The following is a 25,889-nucleotide window of genomic DNA, read 5'->3' as shown; positions in this document are numbered from 1 at the left end:
GCTTCAAATGAAATCTGGAACAAAGTTGTTTTGTTTTTGTTTGTTTGTTTTTTATGCCCTTTTTTTTGTCATCCCACCTGTTTTCTCCAGGATGTTGATTGTACCCTCTGCCCATGACGCTCTCAGAAAAGTGATTCTTAATCTCAGTAGTTTCACTTCCTGGTTAAATAAAGATTAAGAAACTTAATTGAGTGTTTTATAACACTGCGTGAAATTTACAGTCCCTGAAATTAGAGTGAGAATTCCTTCAAAGAACATATGAGATGTAAATAATGTTGCCACTCCCGCCTTCAGAATGGTGCTGGTTGTTTTCTAGATACCACCTGATAGATGGTTCCAGATTTCTTGGATAACTTACTGTTGTTTCCTCTTCTTGTAATTCCACTTTCTTAGTGAATACGTAATCTGTTGAGAGACCCGGTTAATGTTGTCTTTGAAGTTGGCACCTTATAACTGGCTGTAGGTTTGTGACAGCTGTCACATTGCATGAATTTGTGATGCACTATCAAATTTGCCATTTCAGACATAAAACCCTCCAATTCGTCCATCTCGCACTTATTAAAATCTTTATTTGTAAGTGTGCATAAGTACAAATAATAGATGCAGAAAAAAGAGAAGAGCTTGACTTACAGGAAAATGGATCAGACTCTTATCTTATTACTGCTAAAGAAAAAACAATTGGTCTGCTGTCCTGCTGGTTTTACTGATTATATCATGAAAAACACCAACAGCAGAGATTAAACATTCTTTTAACCCAGAACTACTGTCAAGCTTGTGTTTTGCCATTTCTTTTTCTTTGCTCCTTAGAACTGCATTGCCACACATGAGTGCAATGGCATTGACATCATCATTGCTCTCATCCTGAATGACATCAACCCCCTTGGCAAGAAGAGGATGGATCTGGTGTTGGAACTCAAAGTGAGTGTTCTGAAGTGGTGTGATACTTTTAGTAATCCGTCTAAAAGGTGTTATTTGATTTGATTATGCAGGTGTTACATGTCTGTAGGAGAAGTAATGTGGTAGTTGTGTCATTACAGTGTCAAAAGCTTTAGATACAACATTCAAATTCATGGAATTGCAGTTTCACTGACAGTAGCTGAAAGTAGAATCAGCTACCCAAAATCAGGGCTGGCCAGCACGGGTTTTTCCTGTGCTCCATCACAAATTGCAGAAGTAAAGCGTGAAAGAACACTTGCATTTGATTTACTGTCTCTGGAAGTCTGGAATGCTGACAAGCAGGTAAAAAAGCCAATCTGTCTCTTGTCATCTTTTGCCCAGAATAATGCCTCCAAGCTGCTTCTTGCAATTATGGAGAGTCGCCATGACAGCGAGAATGCCGAGAGGATACTGTATAACATGAGACCTAAAGAGCTGGTATGTGTGCAGTGCAAACAGTTGCATAGTAACAAGCAGGTGCTGTTATGACAGTCAACTTTTTCTGCAGGTGGAGGTGATCAAAAAGGCCTACATGCAGGGAGAGATAGAGGTTGAGGAGCCGCAGGAGGGTGAGGATGGAGAGGAGGAGCACTCCGCGTCTCCACGCAATGTTGGTCATAACATCTACATCTTGGCACATCAAGTAAGCCGCTATAAAATAGGTGTGGAAAGGGGAACACACCATGAGCAAATAAGACCAGTGGATTTCCAGTAACTCCTGAAAACACATGATACTTTTCATTTTATAATCATTTCCTCTTTGAAAGCTTTCAGGCTGTGGGCTGCTCGGTAACAGAGGGCCTGTTTATACAATCAATTAGTGGAATGACGGTAATCATGGGGCTAAACAGCCCCACCCTGCAACCTTGCTGGGGAATGAAAGCTGACACATTCAAAAAAAGGAAAAGTATCATGTAGAGTTAACCTAAATACAAGCAGTGTTGCCCAACCTTTTTGACATGCTGGAAGTAACACTTGTGACGAGTGTCTGTCAATCATCTGTTTTCAGTTAGCCCGCCACAACAAGGAGCTGCAAGCTATGTTAAAGCCAGGAGGGACATATGGCGAGGGCGACGAGGCCCTGGAGTTCTATGCTAAACACACCGCTCAGATTGAGGTCAGTGTCTGGCTCCATGTCGTAAATAAACTCCGCTAATGTTCACCTGCTGCCGTCTGTCTTGTATTTTATTTTCAATTCATCATTTTCCCACAGTTTTATTTCTGGATGAACTCTATCTAACATCTCTGTTGCAAGATGCCAGTGTTGGTTTAAGGGGACTGTGACATGTTTTGGCCTAACTATTGACTTGGAGCATGTGATACTTTTTTTTCTTGGCTTGTTTTTGTGTTTCTTTGTGTCGTGTGACAGAATGACGAGTACCTTTGGCATGTTTGGTGCACTTGATGAGTAAGAGGAATGCAGATTGCTGGCAGTATTCCAAGCTCAAGTTGTTGGTTCAGTTCATGAGCTGCTTTTGGAAAGAAAACAACCCTGTTTTTGTTTTTTTCCTCTAAAGAGCAGTTTATGCCAGGCAGTCCATTTGAATCAGAGGTGTCATGGTGGTTATATTTTTCATTTTAAAAAATATAACCACTATTTTTACTTTTTGCTTTTAGTTCAGTTCAGCTTCAGCGAGTTTCCAGAGTGGGTTTGCTTGTTTCAGTTTAGTTCATATTGTTTGAAAATGTTTAGATTTACTTTAATTTTTATTAGCTTCAGTGTTTTAGTTTTTTTTTTTTTTGGTTTTAGTCTCAATAAACTTATCCATCAAAGCCTCGTCAGTCAAGTTATGATAGATTTTGCCAAACTAATAAATAAAACTGTTTTTTTATTTATTTTGTTTAGCTCATAAAATCTTTTTTTTTTCCACAGTATTGTTTTAGTTTTCAGTTTCTTTTTACTATAACTACAATAATCTTGACTTCTTTAAGGATACAAACTGTTTTCATATAAGAAAAGAATAAGGAATTATTTACCTGCTGCAGTCACAGATGTTTTGATCGGTGACTGTTGCTCTGTTTGGTGTCCAGATTGTGCGGCTGGATCGCACAATGGAGCAGATCGTCTTCCCTGTGCCCAACATCTGCGAGTTCCTCACTCAAGAGTCCAAGCTGCGTGTATACTACACCACAGAGCGAGATGAGCAAGGTAGCAAGATCAATGACTTCTTCCTGCGCTCTGAGGATCTCTTCAATGAGATGAATTGGCAGAAGAAGCTGCGAGGTACTCAAGAGGCTACTGGTAACACAAACACCGTTCCCTGTGCGTCTTTCTCCTCAACTCTTTATGAACTAGTGCCTGGTTTACGCTCTTTCTTCTTGCATCCCTCCAGGCCCCAAGCCCCTTTCTGACACATACACTGCATACAGGTTATGTTTTACATATTGGCATGAGGGATAAGCACAAAGTTTCCCTCCCTCTCACTCTAGTAGGATTACTCCAAATGTGTCCTCCACATATAACATTATTACAAAAACGCATATCCCAATAAAGAATATAAAGGCCTCAACTACCACAGCATTTATGGGGGTTTTCAAATGTTTTATCAGCAGACAGAACCTCACAGCTATATTGTACCCTCAGACAGGTCTCACTCATAGCTTCAACTTTGAATTGTGCTAACCACTGATCTGTCAGAGATTAGCTGCAGCAGCATTACAAGATCTGTTGCATCAGAGTAAATTGGACCTACTTCGCACAAACACGAAGAAAACACAAAAACTCAAAAATGAGTTTGGTTCAAAGTTTTGCAAGAACGGTTCTTTCTTGGTAGCAGAATAAAGTTGACCCATAGAGACATGTTGTGATGAGGGTCCACGTCTGAAAGAGGCTGCCAAAATGCTGAACCCTGGAGAGATGAAAGTCGAGAGAGCATGTAAACTTTTATAAGCTGCTTATATTTAAATTGCACTGTAATCACTGAGTTGGTTTGTTAATAATAAATATTAGTAGCAAAGCATACAGCATATAGCTCCCAATGTTGTGATATTATCACATCTTCTAATCTCGATAAAAACAAAAGTATACTGCTGTGATATTACAATGTTCAGGTTCCTGTATTTTGTTTTTCTGGGAACTAAAAGCCTCAACTTCCCAACATAATGGGATTAATGGTTTGATGTACTTTACCTGCATACCAGCTGTAAGGTTATTCTCACATTGACATCAATCAAAGCTGGGCTAAAAGAAAGCAGGAACAGGACACAAAGGCAAAGCATTAAAAACTCAGCCCTGATGTCATTTTCACTTTAATCTTTTGTTGTTCATTAATCTTAAGTTATTTTAGTTATGCACTCAATAGCACTACTTTGACTTTCCCTTTAAGGTCAGGTCCGGTTCCTGACGACTGCCTACCTGACTCTGCCAGTTTTTGCTTTTGTTTGTCTTTGCTGGTTAAAGAAAAGGTTGTGGTTCGTCATACGGTCAGGCCAGAAGAGACAGCGTTAGCCTATAATGTGGAAAAAAAAATATGAAGAGACCAGCCTCTTTCCTATGTGAATGAATCAGCACAGCTGGAGACTGTGCTGTTCCACTGGTGCTAACCGCTTGTCATCAATATAGTGACTTCTGTTGCCAAAAGTCCCCACCCGCAGTTCTTCTTTTCTAATGAATAGCCGACCTCAAAATAGCATTAGCCACGATACTGATCTCCTGACCAAGGTCTAATATGCTGTGTCTGTGTGAGTGTGCGGGCAAATATGTGCGTGCAAGTTGTTTTTACTCAAAAGAGGAAAAGCGTTTAGTGCGAAACCCTGTTTCCAAAAAAAACTCTGTCGCTGTCTAAAATGGAAAATAAACAAAAAGAATCAACAGCAAAATAATTTGCATTATTATTTAAACTTCAACGCTTTAGCACAAACCGCATATTAAGTGTTAAGACTAAGAAGCTATTTGTTAACCTGTGCTTCGATTGAGCAAAACCCGGCCCAAAACAGGACGCTGACATCACCATGCTTCACATATGAGATGTCGTGCTGTCCTTTTTCCAAATGCAAAGATTCTCGTTTATAACAAAGGTTCTGTGCAAGGTCTTATTTGTCAAACCAGTAGCAGTGTTGTTTTTGAAGATCAGTGGCTTTCCCCTTGATCTGTTTACGCTCACACACACACACACACACACACACACACACACACTCACACTCACACTCACTCACACACACTCACACTATTGTTTTTGGTGCATTCATTAACATGAACATAAGCCGATGCGTCGCCTTTAATTGCTCGGATGTTACTTGCAGTTCAGTTGTGACCTTGCATATGACCTTTTCTTCTTTTTACACAAAGTCTGGTGCTCAGACTTTTAAGTTAGGTTTTGCAAACACACTTCTTTTCCTTTTTGTGCTGTGAATCACTTCCCTAAATGTATGAAAGTCAGACTTTGATAAATCCCCATTCGTTGAATAAAACCGAGCCCCCACCCACACCTGACTGAAACATGTGACTCTGATTTCACCTTCAAAATAACTCCGATCCTAAACTTCAGTGAGGCTTTAGGACATATAAAGCAGAAATACGGCAAATTTAAAAGGATTCACCAACTTTGAAATAGTATGTCTATGTGTGGAAGTAGTTTGGTTGATGAGCAGATTGTCAGTAAATTACTGGGTCACTAAATGCAGCAGTGCACAGAGGTTATAATGATTTGGAAAACTGAGGAGAATTTCCAGATTTCATCATCTATGATAAATCATAAAAATGTTGAGAATCCAGAGAAATCCCTGAAAACAAGGGACAGTGTGAAAACCTACAGGTGTAAATCACTTGAAAGCCTCGGCGATACTTCAGAAAACATTCAGCATCCAAAAATTCCAAATGTTCATACTACCGTGCAACAACATCAAATAAAATAAACTGAGCAAAACACTAGTATCTGCTGTGTGCCTTAGGTAATTCGGGATGGTCTGAGCAGAAGTGAAAAATGTCCTGTGGTCTGATGAATCATAATTTGAAATTCTATTCAGATGCTTATTGTTTAAATGATTTGCAGATTGTTGCATTCTTTTGTTTACATTTTCCACAGAGTCCCAAGTTTGTTTGGGCTTTTTTGAGGGTATTTTTTTCCTTTTTCAAATGTGAAATGTGTGTGATTTTTGAGTACTTAAATGGATTTGAGGTGTCCCAGATTATTCTGTTTAGGTGGTTATGTTAGCAGTAAATGTACACACTCGCATTCTGACTTGTTTGACTGTGTTTCACACCAAATTTACTAACCAAATCAAATATCCAGAGTATTCACTCAGCGAGTTTTGGTTCTTCTAAACCAAAGAAGCAGAGCTGCTCGCTGTGGTTGCCACTTGTGACAAGGGAGTAGCTGGAATTGGCTTTACGAAAGAAACTATTAATGGCACCAGTTTTATAGTTGCCATGCTCAGTGTTTGTCGACAGCGACAGAGAGAGTTCAAGCAGTTCATGTAATTTAGGGTTGGTGCAAAGTTGGTTATCTGTATAAATCTTTTTTTTCAGCTTTGACTCAAAGGTATTGAAAGTGAAACTTGGTTGGTCTGAAACACTGGACAGTTTTTGGAGTACAAACATGTACGCACTACATCTGAGTGCTTTAGCATAGCCATCTGTGTTAATGTGCTTCACTATGCTGTCCTCTAGCCCAGCCCATCCTGTACTGGTGCTCCAGGAACATGTCATTCTGGAGCAGCATCTCCTTCAACCTGGCTGTGCTCATGAACCTCCTCGTGGCCTTCTTCTACCCTCTGGAAGGCATCCGTGGAGGTCAGTCACTCTCAGTCTTTCTCTGTGTATGATACCCAGTCATTGCCATTGCCCTGTTAAGATGACTTCTGTCAGTTTTCTTTTGGATCAGAGTTTAAAACACACAAACAAAAAGTCATTCTGCAGCTGAGATCATGCTATAATATTCTTAAACACAGAACAAATATTGTAAATATTCTGTGTAGGTACTGCCATCTGGTTCATAGTGTATGGCTACTAACAGTAGAAACGATTCATCGACTCGATCCTCGGAGCTGCTTATGGTCGAACACCCAGCAGTAGAGGTGGTGTGCTGTAGCAGAAGTGTCCGAGGTGAAATGTGAGATAAGCTTTGCTGTGTAGGTCAATTTGAAGCAGCATTATGAGAAATCTACAGCTTGTAGACAGATAAACAGAGTTTTGTTTTATGTGAACATCCTGTTAGCATGTCTCAGTTCATGGCTGCTTATATTCTCGTGCCTGAGCTGAAGATTACACATGTGGACACCATGACAGACCCTTCGTCTTACAACTTACAACTTTAACACTTGAGAATAACAGATTGCTTATGCCCTGATTGTTATCCGCGTGTGTGTGTGTGTGTACGTGCGTGTGTGTGTGTGTATGTGTGTGCGTGTGTGTGTACGTGCGTGCGTGCGTGTGTGTGTGTGTGTGTGTGTGTGTGTGTGTGTGTGTGTGTGTGTGTGTGTGTGTGTGCACTGTGGTTAACACAATGAGTGTGACTACTACAACACAGGAAATGGGAGTGAGTGACACAAGCATTACTGCTGAGATCAGGGGTGGGGCGGGATGCAGAGAGTGCAACATGTGTGTTATCAGAGACCTGGTTAAAAAGAACAGGAAAGAAACTGAGTGTTTACTCTTCAATTTCTTCATTTTATGATCAGGTGTATCGCAACACCTCAGCATATTTAGACCTTCCAGCTCACAGAAAGTAGTCCTCGACCACTCGAGGCAAACTGTGATCTAAAAAGTGTAGATTAGCCTGTAAAGTTATGGCAGGAATCTTTTTGATATATGCAGAGAAATGCAATAGTTTATTTTTTCCTTCACCAAGTTTCTGTTACTGGCACAGAGCAATTAAAAAAGGTGTTGTGTGTGCTGGAGTCACAGATGTTAGAAGTGGAAAAACTAGTGTTATCAGAAATCTGATTAATGTTAGCAACTCTTGGTTATATTAGCATCTACCAAGGAATGTGGATATCTGCAGCAACAATTAAATACCTTTAGCTGTCCAATGTCTCAAAAAATTACATAATGTCACATTTGCTTATTTTCTGTCTTTTAATCTGAAGTAAAAACAAAAAAACTAAAATCTATTTGAGATCTGGCTGCTGTTCAGAGATGTATGAGGGGTGTCTGGCTTGTTGATTTGCGTCCCAATTTTCACATCCTTTACGAAATGCTCTATGTTTAGACCTTTTTAATATTCATTTCCACAGTTGCAGCCAGTACTTGATCAGATTAAAGGAATTGTGAGTGCATAGCTTTAAAGGACCTTACAGAATGCTGTATGTTCCCGTGCTTGTGGTTTGGGTGTAGCCTCACACCTCCCTAACCAAAGTTGGGGAGGTGTGAGCATCGCTACAGCTGTGAAGAGAATGCAATCCCGGTTGAAGAGCTGGATCTTGAACTGCAGTGGTGTCATAAAATATTGATTTTGCACTTCTTTTCCTCTGAGGTCTTTTTTTTTTTCTCTCTTTGCGTGACTTCTGGTAATTATGGTATGTGATAGATTCACCCAGACTATTAATACTGTGACCACCTTAAAAAGCCAGAATCACGTCAGGGACACATACAGCAAGATTTCAAATGGCAGATGTCTTGCTTTACAACTGATAAATATTTGTCCAAGCAGTGATCTGTTTTAAATGAAGTTTTAAATGTAAAAGCGAACTCATAATGCTTTACAGTACAAACCATTTTTTAAGGTCAATTTACAATCACAAATGAACTGAACATGAATGTCTGTAGACTGTGGGAGGCAGTACCCAGAGAGGTCCTACGCAGCACAGGGAAAACATGACACGAGATTTCACCCAGGAGCCTTCTTGCTGCTTCTTGCGCAGAGAAAGTGCAAACTACTGCATCAATGCCAGTCATAGTGAATTTTAGTATTTAGTGTTTAGTTCAACACCAAGCGCTATTATGCTATTATTTATTGATCAAAATGACTGTATGTATAAGTGTGAACGTAGTTGAGCATGAAATGCTATCAGAACACATTATGACAGAAATCATAAAGTTTCCCTATTAAAGTGGAAGACTGCACCACGGTGTCCTTCACTCACACACAACATGACTTGCTAACTGTGATAAAGCTGTTTCACATGTGCTCACATGACAAATGACACTGATGACTGATCATTGTCTTCTCACAGACATGTTTTATCTAAACGGTTATCAGTAAAGTAAGCTCTGGTGTATGATTCAGTGATATCTGCAGAGCTATAAAGAAGGAAGATTTAAAGGTTGTATTCACAGCTAAAAATTGGTCAGCAGCATTTGTCATCACATTGGTGGCCGATTCTTCATAAAAGCTGTCATTTTAAAGCAATTCTGTGGTAACAGCTTGATGTTTATAAAGACATGCACTTGGTGTTAAAGTTTTTGTATCAATGAGGAAACCAATCAAGTTTCACACAGCTGCTTCAGACTAGGAAAAGGGAAGACATCGCAAAGAAACTCTGTGTTTGTTGAAGAAAACCTGCCAAGGAACAGGTGGATTCAGACTCCATTAATAACTGATGAGTAACCCAGAGTTTTATTTAGCTCTGTCTGAAACAAAAAACCCAGTGGATCGTCATCTCTCAGTTTCACTAAACCCATTTTCTGAAACGGACCTCTGCATTTTGATACAGCCAGACAGCAGTGGTCACAACTTTAACCCTCTCAGGCTCAAATTAAGTTTTTTGTTGCTAATGCACAACCAAGTCCTGCAGTGGTACTTCTGAGTAAAAAAACCTCATAAAATATGTATGTGGGGTAATCAGGTTGTTGTTTTAACTGTTGCAAATCTGCAACGTCTGCCTGGAGAGGGTTAAGACGAGAGCGGACTTTGTGATTGATACACACACCCCCACCCCACAAAACCAGAACTACACAACAAATGCTACAAGGCATCTAGAAGCATTTATGTTTTTACAAAACCAAACTGAGATCCAATCTTAGCCAGAATTTAAAAACTGAGGCCATTCATTTCGATACTGAAACTACAGATGGTGTTATTCATTCCTTAACATCGGTATTTTCTGTGTGCCATCCTTCTTTTAGAGTCACCGTTTGCCGACGCTGATTAGATTTAAACGTGTTTCCAAACAGTTTTTTTTTCTTCTCTTTTGTTTTTAGCAAAAAGTGTCTTCAGAGTGATGCTCCATTCATGCCCTATCAGTTTCTGACATGGGTTATGGTTAGGTTTTGTTATGTCAACCAAAGTCCATCATCCATCATGCATTTACTTAACCCCGTGTTCACAACTATGGAAATTATGTAAGCATATAAGCACCTACAGAAATTCAGTGCTCTGCTGATTTAATTGATTTGCTCTAAAGCTGTCGTGTCTCTTGTGCCTAAAGTGTAGATTTTGGCACTACAAAGTATGAAGTAATCACCCTGAAGAATATATGTCAGTTTAATGCCTACAAACAATTGAATGTATTGAGTAAAAAGGACAAAAAAGTGGGAAAAAACCCCAAAACAAACCAGCGTAATGAATATTGATCTTCATTTAAAATACATTAAATACACTCCTTTTCTTTTAACCAACAAGGATGTGGACATAAAAAGTTATTATCCCTGAGATCTCCAGATTTGACCTTCTTCCCCAAATGATTATAATCCCAGATCATTCTGGGCTGTCACGAGGCTTTCATTTCTAAATTTAGGGGTAGGGAAAACTCTGTCTGGTGTTTGGTCACAAGTTGTAACTTCAAAGACTGAATATTCATTCAAACAGAGATTCTGAGTGATTACAGGAGATTCTTCACAAGCCAAAGGAATAAGCAGACCTGAGCATGTTTTTGTGTGAAGTTTCAGTTTTCTTTTTGATTTGCCGTCTCTTATTCCCTTCCGTTTTTTTTCTCAGTTCTGCTTCAGGGCAATATTTGTGGGGACGCAAAAAGCCTCAGCCGTTAAGGCCTCCATTGTTCCAGTGCAAAGAGAAGACGCACATTGTTTTTCGCATAAACTTTCAATTGTTCTGTCTGGGGTCAAACGGCGAGGTCCCTTTTGTTTGAACTTCCTTGCAGTGGTGTAGAGCAGACAAAAAAAGAGGTTGTTAGCTTAGCTTCAGAAACCTGATGTGGTTTTCAGTGTTAAAGGCCTTCTGAGAGCTTAGAGGTTCATTCCAGGATACACCACTCACTGCAAAATTAGGTGATTTAGGCATTTAAGAGATAAGATAAGATAAAACTTTATTTATCCCTCGGGTGGGTTCCTCTGGGAAATTCGGTCTCCAAAAGCACAGCACCGACAGAAGTTACAGAGTTACAGAAAATAATATATATATATATATATATATATATATACATATACACACACACACACACACACACACACAGACATATACAGATAAAATATACGAAGGGGATAAATAGAATAAATAGAAATAAAAATACAAGTGAATTGCACATTTAAAGTATTGAGTCTATTGCACCGTTGACTATTTACAAAAAGTATTGCACAAGGTATTGTACAGTGAGGTAAAGAGGCACTACAGCTTAGTTGTTCCCCCCTCCTTTGTCCTCCTGTTTCTCCTCCCTCTCCCCTGCAGAGAGGAGTTAAACAGTCTGATGGCGTGTTGGACAAAGGAGTTTTTAAGTCTGTTAGTTCTTGTCTTGGGGAGAAGCAACCTGTCACTGAACAGACTCTTCTGGTTGTTAATGGCCGTGTGCAGAGGATGCCCATCATTGTTCATAATGTCCAGCAGTTTTTTTTAGTGTCCTTTTCTCTGCCACTGTCACCAGAGTGTCCAGCTTCATGCCGACCACAGAGCTAGCCTTCCTGATCAGTTTCTCCAGCCTGGATGAGTGTGAAATGGTGAATGCTTACCGCCACACAGATGCGTGCATGAAAACATAACATGCCCTATTTTCTTACCAGCTGAGATGCTTCATTTAAATATTAAAACCAGCTTCTTGCAAAGAAATATCAAATTTTACCAGTGAAGCTAAATTGGTCAGAAATGTTGTTTATTGCAAGTTTGCCATTGAGACATAGCAGGCCTCACTTTCATACTGTCTTAAGCTACATGGAATCCCCTTAAATACTATTGAAAACCTCACTTACAGTGACCGTGGATGGTTCGCTGTAAGCGGTTTGTTTGGAGAGAAACTGTGGTTGCGAACTTCTAGTAGCAAGCAGAAGTGTGTAAGCCTTAAAAATAAACACCCGGAATAACTACAAGTGGAGGAGCTCGATGACGAGGTCCGAGTCAGTTGGTCAAACTGCCAGAGCCTCCACCCTGTCACAGGTGGCTGCTATAATATGAGGAGAAACGGATTGTTTTTGTCTGTCAACAATGCAAGCCATGTGGATATGTGAAGTGTAGTGCAAGTAGTTCAATGTGAAGGTCAGTCTCGCTTCTCTTCTTATAACTGCAGAGTAAGCAAGTAAGAGAGATGAATGGCCTTAGACAGTAGGTGTGTGACGTCAAAGCTGCTGTGTCTGGGATGGCTGCCAAGTCTGAGCGCCCAGGCTGCCTGTTACGATGCAGTACCTGGGATGCATCGCTGATACATTTGGCGGGAACAAAGTATATTTTTAGCCAGTGGGAGGTTATGTAACAACCTGTCATGTGATTGGTATACACGGAGAGACGAGAAGGAGGCTTCAGAAAGACGGGAATGGAGGGAGACATCGAAAGTGCTCTTCGTCCTTGCTCAGAGAAAAGCAAACCTGACACAAAAGTTGTTTTTCGTTTTTTGTTTTCATGAAGAAATCAGATTATGGGGTGATGCCAGTGCACCATGAGCTCATAATACTGCTTTCCTGAACCACATTAACTGATATAGAACAAATAATAAATGTGAGTTAGATTTCTGTAAGGCATCAACATTCACAACTAAAAATAAGTGAGCTTCAACTTTTCACCTGATGTCCACTTTGTGTCATTTACTTTTTGATGTAGTGGCACAAATGTTTTGTTCAATGTAGCAATTGTTCTGATACCACAGTTAGCACAAACAACTCTTGTTCCTTCTGTAAAAATGAAAGGCTTACTATTCTGTTTCCTGAAGCTTTTTTATGAATGAATACATCTGAAAGATGACCTTGTTGAAAAGGGCTTGTGTGTTTGCTTCACTGCAACGATCACACAGCTGCTTTCATGTTTAAACAGATAAACTGATGCATTTATGTCATGGCGCACCGATGTTGGCGAGTGTGACTTGCCTCACTCCCGACTGACTGGATTATCATTTGACTTGATAAAAGAATTAATAACTACTTAAAATAGTTGGCTGTGATGGAAAAGATTGAGTGAAAGCTTTCTCATCTCGCCCTAATGACGTCTCCTTCATCCTCAGGCACTCTGGAGCCCCATCTGTCTGCCCTGCTGTGGATGGCTATGCTGGTTTCACTGGCTATTGTCATAGTGCTGCCTCAGCCTCACGGTATCAGGGCACTCATTGCCTCCACCATCCTGCGCCTGATCTTCTCGGTGGGCCTCGAGCCCACATTGCTCCTACTAGGAGGCTTTAATGTAAGTGGGCATGAACCTGACATTTAATTTTCATGCAGTACAGAAACACGGACTCTGTTCAAGCAAGAGTTTGCCTTCAAACAGCCGCTAATACAAATGTCACTCATTAAATCTTAAATCTTGTATATCAGGTCAGGGAGATTCCACACTACGCTGACAATGCAGCACTTGCACTATATATTTAGTAGTCTGAACAATGACTGTTTGAAATTCTTCTTGCACTGCCTTTGAACAAACCTTACCATACTGATTATACATGCTGTGTGTTTTCCATTGTTCTTCAGTTATGTAATAAGGTCATCTTCCTGATGAGCTTCGTTGGAAACAGAGGAACCTTTACACGTGGATACACAGCCATGATTATGGATGTCGAGTTCTTGTACCACCTGCTCTATTTGATTATCTGCAGCTTGGGGGTCTTTGTCCATGTCTTCTTTTACAGTCTACTAGTATGTGAGCTCACACATACTTCATCCTATACACATTTCATATATGAGATTTAACCCAGTTCCAGATGTTCCACACACATCTCTAAACCCTTGTTCTTTCCAGCTCTTTGACCTGGTTTACCGAGAAGAAACCCTGCTGAACGTAATAAAGAGCGTAACCCGCAATGGCCGCTCAATTGTTCTGACAGCTGTGTTGGCGCTTATCCTCGTCTACCTCTTCTCTATTGTGGGATACATCTTCTTCAAGGACGACTTTATTTTGGCTGTGGACCGGATACCCAACAAAACTCTCGGTAAGTTGAAATACAGGCTTCTTGCCATTTCCTTGCTGGAACCAAAATGCATGTCATGCCTTACCCAGATGCCAGAACGCATGGAATGTTTTTCCTCATTCATTCTGAATCACTAAAAAAACCAAAGATGAAAAATATTAAGTGTGGAGGATCTTTGTACATTCACTTGCTCTTAGCATCCAGCTACACTATCACTATTCGTCGCCACAAAAATGCATTGCATAAAAATGAGTGTTTGACTCTCAAATGTGAACCTTGTATAGTTTAGATACTTGCATAATTTCTTCCGTTCCCAACTGAACAGAGCATGGAGCCAGCATGGTGGGAGAGTTCCTCTCTGGTGGAGTTTGTCAGAAAGAAAATGGAGAAAACTGCTCAGCAGAGGCCACGATGGATGGTAGGTTGACAAAGTGAAAGGTAAATGTGAGTGCGTGTACATGGGGTGGAGGCTTGGGTCGAAGGTTTCTTTTTAAGTGTAAATCCATGTTTGTTTGTGAATCTCTTGAATTTTTCCACGAGGCTGGGTGCACGTGTTTGTGTGAAGGGCTTTATGTTCTCACACATTTCTGACTTGCCCAGAAGAGATTCGTCCCACCGAGCTACAAATCTAGGCGACTGGGTGGTCATGGGATTAAAACTGACTGGGCCAACTGGGGGCTTTCAGGGAGCTGGGTCATACACCAGGGGTTTAGACTCTTTAGACTTTGTGGTCTCACAGTACCAAGCCTAAGACTTGATGTAGGGGCCCATAGCTGAAAGGTCAGAGATTAGAGCAGGTCGATGGGTCCACCCAGGGATGGTGCGGGGACTCTCTAACTGCAAACAATGAGTTTTTGCAAACCATCCGACCTTGTTGGGATAAAGCCATCGTTCAAAGGTGAACACGTAGCACCTTTAAATTGATCGGCCAACCATGTCGAATCCTCAAACTGCTGGAGCTTGACCTTGTCTGAGCTTCCCATCCGTCATCACCAGGCGGGCTAATTAGGGTAGTCTGGTGACTAGCCTTTGTGTGGGAAGTTGAAGAATGTCCTCAGTCACATTAAAACCTCCTAATTTATTTTGGTAATATAATTGAATCTTTAAGTAAGGTAGCCACTTATTTTATTGAAACCATATATAAAGGTATTTTTGCTGGATGATAGAAATGCAGAGTAAACTTTAAAGGATCCTACAGTAACACTTCGCTGTGTCTTTGTAGCTTCCCTTGCCATCCAGCCGTCAGCGGTAGTGATTGAGGACAAGGAGCGGACGTGCGATTCCTTGCTCATGTGCATTGTCACAGTACTGAGCCACGGCCTCAGGAGTGGGGGAGGTGTCGGGGACGTCCTACGGAAACCATCCAAAGAGGTATAAAAAACAGGAACCCAACAATGAGGAGAGATCACACCTTTGAGGGTGTGAAGAAGAGTCATAAAATGACCAAATATCGGTTTTCCTGTTTTTACTTTAAAGTCTAGCAACACAGATGAGACGTACTGGCACATCCCCCTACCATGCACAATAAGTCTAACTTGAGTTCAGCTAAATTGAGAAGATAACAGATATTTAAAGGTGTATTTAGTCTTGTAATAAGGAATTTAATATTAAACATTATAAGTAAAAGTAGACATGCTGTCAATTTAATATGTGTTGGATGAGGTAATAAGTGTAGTAGAGGATACGAAGCACTTTGAGTGCTCCAGTAGAGTAGAAAAGCGCTATATAAGAACCAGTCCATTTATCAGGAGTCCAGTATGTCTGAAAGTCTGTGATTGAAAGTTGTCCTTTACAAGGAGGATGTTTTCAAAGCTCCAAACATAGCAAAAACACACAGGATGAAGACAAGTTTGTAACGACCACGCATTAGACCTGCAACTCAACCCACAAGATGGCACAAAGAATTATGAATCATTCACACTTTTATTAACTTCATATAACTTATTGCTCATTTGCATTGATGTCACAACTGTTTTCAGTTGTTCAGAAGCCTGCCAAACACAACCTTACAGCTGGATTGTACCCATGCAAAAGGGCACTGAGTCATACCAATATGTTAACTTAGTTCTTATATATGTATATACACTCCTCTCAAAGGACATAATATTTTTATGCATTCTCTTAGAAGTTTTCAGAATCACAGGTCAGTGCTTGTACTTGTAAGACTGCTTTGAAAACTTGTTCAGCTTCATCTGTGAGTAATGATTTAGTAACATGTGTTTGTTTGTTTTTTCTCTCTGCTCCTCACTGACCTTCTAAACTGAAAAATGCTCTCATTGGCTGACATAACGTGCGAGCTTTCATTGCCTGTCTCAATCCCCCCCCCCCCCTCCCCAATTTCTTTGGCTTCAACAGGAACCACTTTTTGCAGCAAGGGTTATCTACGACCTGCTCTTCTTCTTCATGGTCATCATTATTGTCCTTAACCTCATCTTTGGTGTCATTATTGACACATTTGCTGACCTGAGAAGTGAGAAGCAGAAGAAAGAGGAAATTCTGAAGACAACATGTTTTATTTGCGGTGAGGAAAGAAGCAAAATAACTTTTTAAAATAGTTAAGACTGTTTAAGTGCTGCTATTTATGCTTTCAATGGCCCCATTTTAATTTGTGCTCAAGGTTACTGTCCTATTCTCATGAAAGTGAGAATTGTTTAATTTGGGAGGTATTTATACGTTTCGCTGGTGTTCTCACAGACTTCAGTGTGAACTGATTAGATTTGGGTTATGAAACATTACATGACCTCACATCAGTCCTGCTCTTGTGTTAGTTTCAAACATATGGTTACCTGGACTCAAAGCACACTTCTTTCACACAAAGTTAAACGCACAGCTTAACATTTTCTTTCATCCAGTGTGTGGATGTGACTGGATATGTAAGGCGCTTTGGGGTCCTTAGGGACTAGTAAAGCGCTATATAAATACGGGCCATTATTTTGGATGTGATATTTTTATTCTGAAGGTTCTGCCCAAACTGTGGGTCTTTGTCTTTGTCCATCATGCTATCTTCAGTTTATAAATAAAGTTACACATCCAATAGTGCTGAAATGATGAAGGCAAGGAAATTTATGTATGTGCATCCCCAATTTAGTATATCAGGAAGGCTTGGACTGAATTTCTTGACATCTAGGACCTCTTTTGAATGAAATAATTAGAAATTAGTGTCAAAGGTGAGGCTTGCCATGACAAACACTGATATCTAATGGAATGAGTCGATGAAGTTGGTGAGAATTCAAACACATTCAAACAAAGGTGGGAAGGGAAACTTGTTTAGTTGGAGGAGGCCTACAACAGCTAGGTGGTAATTCTAGTTTTACTTTTAGAGCCATTCTGCCTACTCGGCAAACGCTGTAATATGTCAGCATTATGGGAATATGACTCATGACCTTTGACACTTCTTTTCCTGTCTTTTTAACCCTCATTTCTATGTACTAGTAGCACTCCATTCTTCAAGTTTAAAAGAAAAAGCGGAAATGCCTTTTTAGTTCCATTCGAGTCGAAGCTACAGTCAATACGCAACACGTTTCGCTACAGACTCGGTAATTTTGCGGGTGTGAACGATGCAAATGGATGATGATGATGAAATTAAGGGAAATCAAACGAGTGCCCTGTTCTCAGCTCTCATATGAGCATGCTCCTGCTATGATGCAACTTCACATCAGGTCTGTTTTCAAATGGGGGCTTTTTTTCTTTCTTCTTTTTTTTCTTCTGGGTAAACAACCAAACGCCTCCTCTTCCCAGAATGAATGGTTAGTCATGGCAGGTGCTGATGTGGAGGAGGAGTGTTTCTTCCTGTTACCATATGGGTCTTGACCATGTTAGACAGTACACATACTCAGACACTGGCCTCATCTGTCACTGCACCGCCACTTTTTTTTCTTCTTTTCTTCTTTTTTTATGTCAGGAGGGTAATTTCAACTAAATAATCAGTAGTAAGTTGAAATTGTGCTCGCTTGTTTTGTCTGCCCATTCCCTCATACCCCCATTTCCTGTCTTTAAAAAAAAAAAAAAAGATCATCATCTGTCATTATTTAGGTCACAAAAATGATGATGCAGGCTTGCATAAGAAAATTTATTTCCTCACTTTTCCTAAGAAGTAAAGAGGACAGATTATTTGGTGTGTGTGTGTGTGCGTGTGTGCGTGCGTGTGTGTGTGTGTGTGTGTGTGTGTGTGTGTGTGTGTGAGAAATTATGTCATTTATTTATTTATTTATTTATTTATTTTTAGGTTTGGAAAGAGATAAGTTTGACAACAAGACGGTCACCTTTGAAGAGCACATCAAAGTTGAGCACAACATGTGGCACTACTTGTTCTTCATTGTCCTGGTGAAGGTCAAGGACTCAACAGAGTACACTGGCCCAGAGAGCTATGTGGCTGAAATGATCCGGGTAAGGATGTTGTCACTGACATGCACTAGTTTAATGAGGGTCTTATTGGAGTAAATACTAGTGTAGCTGCAAGTCTTCCGAGTCTTGATTTCAGTTGCGTTAAAAAAAACCCCAAAGAAGATGTTGAAAGACCTTTATTTTAATTAGGTACGTTGTGGATATTTTCTTTCTTTGCTTTAGACGTTAATTAAATTATTGCTAAAGCTACTTCAGTAAGGTAGTATGCGAGTCCCAGTTCCTAATAATATGAATTTACTTAAATTTGTTTTTCAACAGTGTATATTTCCATCTATTTGCTTTCTGCTTTGTTGGGGTTGATACTAATTAAGAACTGAGCTACTAGGTACTTATATTACAGACTGATACATCTACCTGATCGTCAATCTTTTTTTCTTTTTTTTTTATATCCTTCTAATTCACAGACACTCCGGAAATTCTGTAATCGACTTGTTTTTCACTTTCTTCTAGCTGCCTTCCTCTCAAAATAGAGCTCTCGCTCATCTTCTTCAGTGCTACAGGTGTGCCTCAAAGCCTACATTAGCAAAACGTACGGTGCAACACTGTATCTGCTACCGCTGTGGTCTTAACTGAGGTTAACCTTCACTCGTGAAGAACACTGTAGGCGCTTCGACTAGGCGTAAAGGTTTATATGGGTTCGGACAGAAGTGATTACTGCAGTCTTTTTCGCTTCCTGCACTGTGACAGGCAGTAATATTTATTTTTTTTCACCTCGTGTGCTCTAGTGTACCAGCTCTGCTTTTATGTAATCCCTACCTCTGTGACCTTGAATCCTTCCAAAGCATTATCACATCAGTCCATTTTATGAATGGACAATTAACATTCAGGCACAGTCTGCCATTGGCATAAAAGGTTTTAATCCTCCGAAGGAGGCATGCATTGTTTTAATCATTAAACACACATGCATGCACCCTTTACATCACCACATGACAGCCACTTTGGCATGCAAACACACTGAAACCTTGGGTTATTTATTTTACTTTTTTCTATCCTGACATAATGCATATTTCTATGTGTTGTATAGAAAGTACGTCATCACTGTTATTAGTTCCAACAAAGGCTTTGCTATCATAAAATACTATAAGATAGCAAATGCCAAGTGCTCGTGTTTATGCCAATCAGATAAATGTACAGCCAGCGGAGAAAGTGATTCAAGTGGATATCTGTAGAATTGTGCCTTTCAGAAAAATAAAAGGGTCTGAAAAGTGATTGTTTTGATTGCTGCATCATACCTGTAGTCTGTGAGCAATTAGAAAGCATTTTAACTGCCACAGGAAAGCCCCTGTTTCTGAAGTGGTTGCTCCCCTGACGCACTTGTGCTGCTGTCAGTTTTTGACCCAGTTTCTCATTCGATGCCATTTAGCCCACTTTCCTGCTTTTTGTCTTGATCTGCTACCCTTAGTCTTGTGAGGAACCACCTGATTTGGGATTAACTCCCTGTCCTCTCGCTCATTAGCGGTGTACTCCCACTGAGCCAAAATACGTTTGTCAAGGGTTCATTCCGACTGGGTTAAGGGTCTTAGCCAAACAGAAGAAGTTGCACATTGTTTGAAAGATGCTGGCGTGCCCAGTCATCCTTAACATCAACTCTCAGCAAGTGTCCTTGTGTCTCGTTACAAAGAGTATATCATTCATAGAGCGTCTGTCATAAAACACATTCAGTAAATCATTCACAGAGGTTAAATTGAGTCACGTTGTGTGCAAGGATATCGTTTTATCAGCTTTTAAAATGGGATGAGGTTTATTGGAGTTTTTTGGTTTTATTTTTTGGTTGGGTGGCAGACGGAAAACCATACAACTTATTTAACTTATTTTTTAGATATTAAAAAAATCCTGCATGAAAAAATGTAAGTAAACATGTAATGTTATCTACATTAAATAAAACTTCACAATAATATTCATATTTTTTAAACCATAATAATGTAGAGTGCAGTAGTGCCAATAAATTATCGTACAGTCATACATACATCTATTTTTTTATACAACAAACAGCTAATTTCAACTGTGCTGGTTTCTGATTTTTCTCCAATTTTTGGATACTTGCTGTGTTAAACTTTATTTGAATGCACAAAAGTTGCATGACGATAATAATAATAATAATAATAATGAATATAATTTCTGCCAACAGTAATAGGAGTTATTAATGAATTATTTTGTTATAGCTTTTTCAGTTGTTAGCTCTTGTTTTTTCTTTTCTTTTATTACAGACATATTCCACTGTATTTACCAGTGATTTGATTAGCAGATGGTATATTTTCAGGCTCTTGTGTTTCAATCTGAGCTGCCTCTCTCCCACTGTGTTTCGATTTTTTTGATGCTGCACTAACGTGGAAGAAGCAGCGGGACATAAGGGGGTGTAGAAGTCAGACTACTCTGACAATGACTGGGACTGACGTCAATGGTGGAGGGCTCTGGGTGAAATGTCATATCTAAGGTGTTAAAAAGAAAACAGTAAAAAAAGACGATGCTCAGTTTGCACCCATTGTCCTACTTCTAATTATGTCCGACGCTTAAAAAAAAAATGACACCCATGCTCTATTTGCTCTATTTCCAATCATCCGCTGCCGTAAACGTTCAAGACTGTGATAATTCTGGGAGGGGGGAGAAGGGGGGGCCTTTATTTGCATATTTGTAAAGTGAGTGGGTCGTCAGCTCATCAGGTGGCTTGTGGCATGACTGTGACGTTTTGTGTTGCTATTTTAACCACACAGCATCCTGTTTCTCTGTCATGGCCCGTGCGGTTTTAATAATGAAAAATGTACTTCCGTCATTTCCATTGAACCAGCACGTTGTAGACTCTTAAGTCATGCCTGCACTTCTCAGTTTACTGGAAGTGCTTTCATATGTAAACACTGGGGATGGAAAGAAGGCTAGGCCGTTAAGTGATAAAGTCGTCAAACAAACACACGTGTGGCTGCAACCTGCGGGCTACATCCAAATGGGGGAAATGACCTCTGTCGTGTTTAGGTGATTTTTTTGTTTTGTTTTGCTTTTGTTTTTTTTAAGCAGAGCCGAGTCTGGGAACAGGAAGGTGTTTTCAAATTATTATATCTGTGACAGTCAGCGAGAGATGACAATCTTTCTTAGAGAAACTGGAGCGTTCCAATAATCAAAATGGCACATTTGTATCTTTTTATTTAATTTAATTTCTTACACGTACCAAATATTGCAGTAGCTGTCCTCAGATATAGAAGTGCGTGTTAGAGTGGGAGGAGGCAGGTAAACTAGTAAACACAGCCTCTGTCTCTTTGCATTCAGGAAGTGGAACTTGCTCACAGCCGTCCTCTCCTCCTTTCAGAATGACTGTTTGCTGCTCATTATTTTAGTGTTGTGTGATTCCCCCTCGGGCTACCGTCTGACCCAGGGCTGGTTTGCGGTATGCACGGCCACCTCACTTGCGTCGATGTCTCCAAATCGACCACTGAAACGCGGGGACTTTTTCAGCCCAGTTCTTTGGCACTGCACGATTTCTGGACAGTGCCTGCAGTGCCGCACACTTGCATTTCATTCATGCAGCATTAGGGCAGATCGTTGTGCTGATTTAAGGAACATGACATGCCTTTCTGTATGCTGCTTCATCTAAATAACATTATTAACATTTTATTTTTTTTATATATTAGTATTGCTATCTATCTATATATCTATATATCTATATATATATCTATCTATATATCTATATATATATCTATCTATATATCTATATATATATATCTATATATCTATATAGATATATATATATATCTATATATCTATATATATATATATCTATATATATACCTATATATATATCTCAGAGAGCATTTTGAAGTAGTGATGAGAACATTCGAGATCTCGGTGTTTATCTGTGTATATGATGCAAAGAATGTGGAGTCATATGAGAAAATTTCTGTACGCCTGCCAGTGTGATCGTCTGTTCTTTAAGATTAGGCGTGATAGAAACAGATCAAACAAGTGAGCTGCCTCGTGTGAGTGATTTCAAGAATGCCTGCGTATCCCATGTGATTCTAATATGGAAAGTCCCATTCTAATTAGTTTGATTCCACTTTTAGAGTCAGCTTTAAATCACTGCACACAAGCCAGACACTAAAACTGGGCATTAGATGGGGGGGAGTACAAATTTCATATGGCCTTTTGCCATTTAAGCTTGTTCTGGTGAGTTAAAATTAGAATGAGAAGTGAAAAACTTCCTAGAAAATTGCAAAGGTTCCAGCACCCTGAAGGCAGTCACGGGGAATGTGATAAATACATTTCATTGTGTCTTCATACCTCTCCTAACAAATCAAATTTCTGTTTACCAGGAGCACAACTTGGACTGGTTTCCACGAATGCGGGCCATGTCTTTGGTCAGCAGTGACGCAGATGGGGAGCAAAATGAGATCAGAAATCTGCAGGAGAAACTGGAGTCCACAATGAAACTGGTGTCCAACCTCTCAGGCCAGCTGACCGAGCTCAAGGAACAGGTCGGTTTGAGCTAAAGTTGATCAAAAGACCGAGAATCTGATTTTGATGTCTGACACTTTGTCAGGGGGAGAAAACATGAAGCATTAGAGGGGTTTTTTCTTTTTCTTTTTGTAAAGAGCAAAGCTGACGTTTTTTCAGTTTTGTTTGTTTGTTTGCTCCTCATTGCCCTTTAGATGCAAAGCTTTCTAAATGCAAAAGGTGGTGAGTCATAGTTCACAGCACCGCTCATGAGATTCTCAATCTGATTTTATTTTCATCACTGAGTTATAAGCACATTTTTGTTTCTCTGGATTATAGACCCGTTAGCTAAGCTTTTTTCTTTGTATCTGTCTTATTTCGGTGCGTTATTAAACCAAACTTCAGTTCAGTTTGGTTATTCTGTAAAAGATTTTACTTTTTGCATTCAGCAGACACACTAGAAGTTGTGTAAGGATACAGTTCTGCTGGTATTGCATATCCAGGAAAACAAGACGATTGTTGCACAATCTGCTGTTTCTAGTAAACAGAATTGTAAAAAGCCTTTTACCCTCGAAATGAGAACTATTTGTGAGGAAGTGAATGTTTCAGAGACATTTTGACCCAGACAGTGGGGGAAATGATTATTGTGCCTCCAAGAGCGATGACGGGCACAGGAACATCTGTCACATCGCGCTGCAACGCACAAATGCTCGCACAGCCTGCTTTGATTTCTTTTCCTTCGCTTGATGAATTTAAACTCTTTACTTTCTCAGGAACAAACCAACGTTTATTCACCGGAGAGTGAAAATTATGCCATGAGCGCTCTCCATGTTGAGTCACTCAAAAGATTGCCATAATTAGCAAATTATAGCGCAAAAAGGACAGCATGCTATTGCTGTCTGACTTTAAATGATATTTTTGTCTAACACGTCCCTCTGCGCAGAATTATTTCTGCTGGAACACTCATTACAGGACCACTTTGTCTTCTCACTTTTAATATTGTTGTGTTTCACTGCCGAGGTGCAAATCACCACTTTATGTCAATTAAAGTAAATTCTTAGCAGAAAACCCTCTCTTGTTCCTGCTCGTATAAAGGTTAGCACCTGCGTTTTGACTCATGCGCTTCTCTTGATCTCTGAAATTTCTCTTGACTGAGTTTCAGGATTAGTAGTTTGTATTCGGCTGCTTTCGTCAGAAGACACAGCAAAGTGGATGACAAGGCTGGCAGGATTTCAGAAGAATGTGTTTCAGTTGAGCTGCATGCAGAGTTTGCTGCTGCATTTTGTCAGTTTCTATAAGGTGCTACGAAAGACTGAATCGATTAAGACTGCAGAGCAGAGAAGGTGGAATAATTTTTTCTTTTTTCTTCTTTTAACAAAACGAGCCCTCTCTGTTCCCCTCAGATGACAGAGCAGAGGAAGCAGAAGCAGCGGATCGGCCTTTTGGGACACCCTCAGCACATGAACGTCAACCCTCAGCAGCCTGCGTGAGGTCGACCGGCACACAGCCCTGAAGGAGCTCCGCGTCGGCTTTGCGCCCAGGTGGAGCGCGCACTCCTCACGCCGAGGTTGCACATAATGTATACTGCACTGAGTGTAACTTATAACGGTAGGGAAACACTGTAACATAGGTAGTCATAAGGCGATGTGTAGCTCTACCCACCACGCATGTGTTACTCTAGAACGTGACACTCACCCACCTCATTCTGTTCAGGCCTGTCAGAACTGGTGCCAAATGTTTCCTAGGTAGAAATCATTTGGATTTCTGACCACAAGGCCTTCACTGGTTGAACTTGAAATGGGGGGAAAAAGCTGACTGGACAAGAGGGAATAGTCCCATTTGTTGTTCTTTTTTTTATGTTATTGTTCTCTATTTATATTTCTAGAATAATGAGCAGTATTACACGTCTTATTTTTGTATGTTGTGCAATATATTAACTTAAATATGCAACCTCATTGGTGTGTGGGTTGAAATTCCATCATTTTTGTCTTATTTAAAAGCACAGCCCGATGTTTTGTCTCTGGATAAAATAGAGAGCTGTTGGTTGCCTGTACTTACACACAGATAGGGATAATACTTAATAAGCTGGCCTTCTCAGTTTTACTTTCTTCTTTTATTTCTTGAAAATGTGCGTACTTGTTGAGGGGCAACGGCACTCAGTATAGATAGCATATTGTTTGAGAGCAATATATACGGATAGTTTACTTTCACCTGTGTAAAGCCAACAGTGTCATATCTCAGCGCTAACTAATTTTATGATATATTTGCTTTCTTATTTAACTGGGTCGTAAAGGACATTTAGTGCCACTCATGCTAATATTTGCTCAGGAGTTGTGTCATTTTTACAATAATAAATTTGTCCAGTTTTTGCAGCAGACTTCTTCCATTTGTGCCCGTTTTTGGTCCTCGAGTTAAGTCTGAGACATGTTTGCTGCTTGTGCTGAGTCACTTTTATTTCCACCAAAACTCATTAGTTGCTACTGTTAGACTTCTCTCATTTTTGGACTACCTATGTGTATATACAATTTGTTGCTTACCTTCGCTTTTGTATAGAAAAATGACAAGAGGGGGGAAAAAACGGTTACTTATGAATATTATAATTACTTTAAAAAATTTAGGCGCTATCAATTTGTATACTGGAGTAGAATTATTTATTAAAATTGATGTAATTATCCTTTACTCCCTTTGCTGTGTTTGTTATTGATGTGCTTTTACAGGATTTATAATGTGTTTTTGTTTACAAATGCACACATTCGTACATTACCACATGACTCATTTCTTTTAATACTGCCTTTGTATCTTTATTTCAGTAACTGCAGACTTATAAAGCAGAAAAATGTATGAATTTGTCTTCATCTGATCACACAAATGGATACTGAAATACAAATGCCGCTCACTGGCAATAAGCAAAATGTTCTATATGGGTTCACACGGAAAGTTTGGTTTAAAAATTAAACTGGGCCACGTCCCGAATTATT

The 25,889-nt window shown here is 39.9% G+C and overlaps 1 protein-coding gene across 9 annotated transcripts in view; it reads left to right on the top strand.

Moving 5' to 3' along the window:
• The window catches only part of itpr1b (inositol 1,4,5-trisphosphate receptor, type 1b), an 84,501-nt gene extending 58,612 nt beyond the window's left edge, over positions 1-25,889 (top strand). For 6 of the 9 annotated variants that reach the window (XM_026168868.1, XM_026168867.1, XM_026168866.1 and 3 more), the window contains 15 exons: positions 808-918; positions 1,279-1,374; positions 1,445-1,579; positions 1,946-2,053; positions 2,968-3,199; positions 6,545-6,667; positions 13,192-13,367; positions 13,652-13,816; positions 13,920-14,109; positions 14,414-14,506; positions 15,311-15,459; positions 16,444-16,609; positions 18,314-18,474; positions 22,791-22,952; positions 24,315-25,889. In XM_026168868.1, the coding sequence (XP_026024653.1) occupies positions 808-918; positions 1,279-1,374; positions 1,445-1,579; positions 1,946-2,053; positions 2,968-3,199; positions 6,545-6,667; positions 13,192-13,367; positions 13,652-13,816; positions 13,920-14,109; positions 14,414-14,506; positions 15,311-15,459; positions 16,444-16,609; positions 18,314-18,474; positions 22,791-22,952; positions 24,315-24,401 (2,154 nt within the window). In that variant the 3' untranslated portion in view covers positions 24,402-25,889. The remainder of the gene's footprint in view (positions 1-807; positions 919-1,278; positions 1,375-1,444; positions 1,580-1,945; positions 2,054-2,967; positions 3,200-6,544; positions 6,668-13,191; positions 13,368-13,651; positions 13,817-13,919; positions 14,110-14,413; positions 14,507-15,310; positions 15,460-16,443; positions 16,610-18,313; positions 18,475-22,790; positions 22,953-24,314) is intronic. The other 3 variants (XM_026168870.1, XM_026168869.1, XM_026168865.1) reach the window with 1 other exon arrangement.

Source organism: Astatotilapia calliptera, chromosome 5 (genome assembly GCF_900246225.1).
Source record: "Astatotilapia calliptera chromosome 5, fAstCal1.2, whole genome shotgun sequence".
Classification (NCBI taxonomy): domain Eukaryota; kingdom Metazoa; phylum Chordata; class Actinopteri; order Cichliformes; family Cichlidae; genus Astatotilapia; species Astatotilapia calliptera.
The sequence above is the reverse complement of the archived record's forward strand: the minus strand, read 5'-3'. Positions and strand labels throughout refer to the sequence as shown.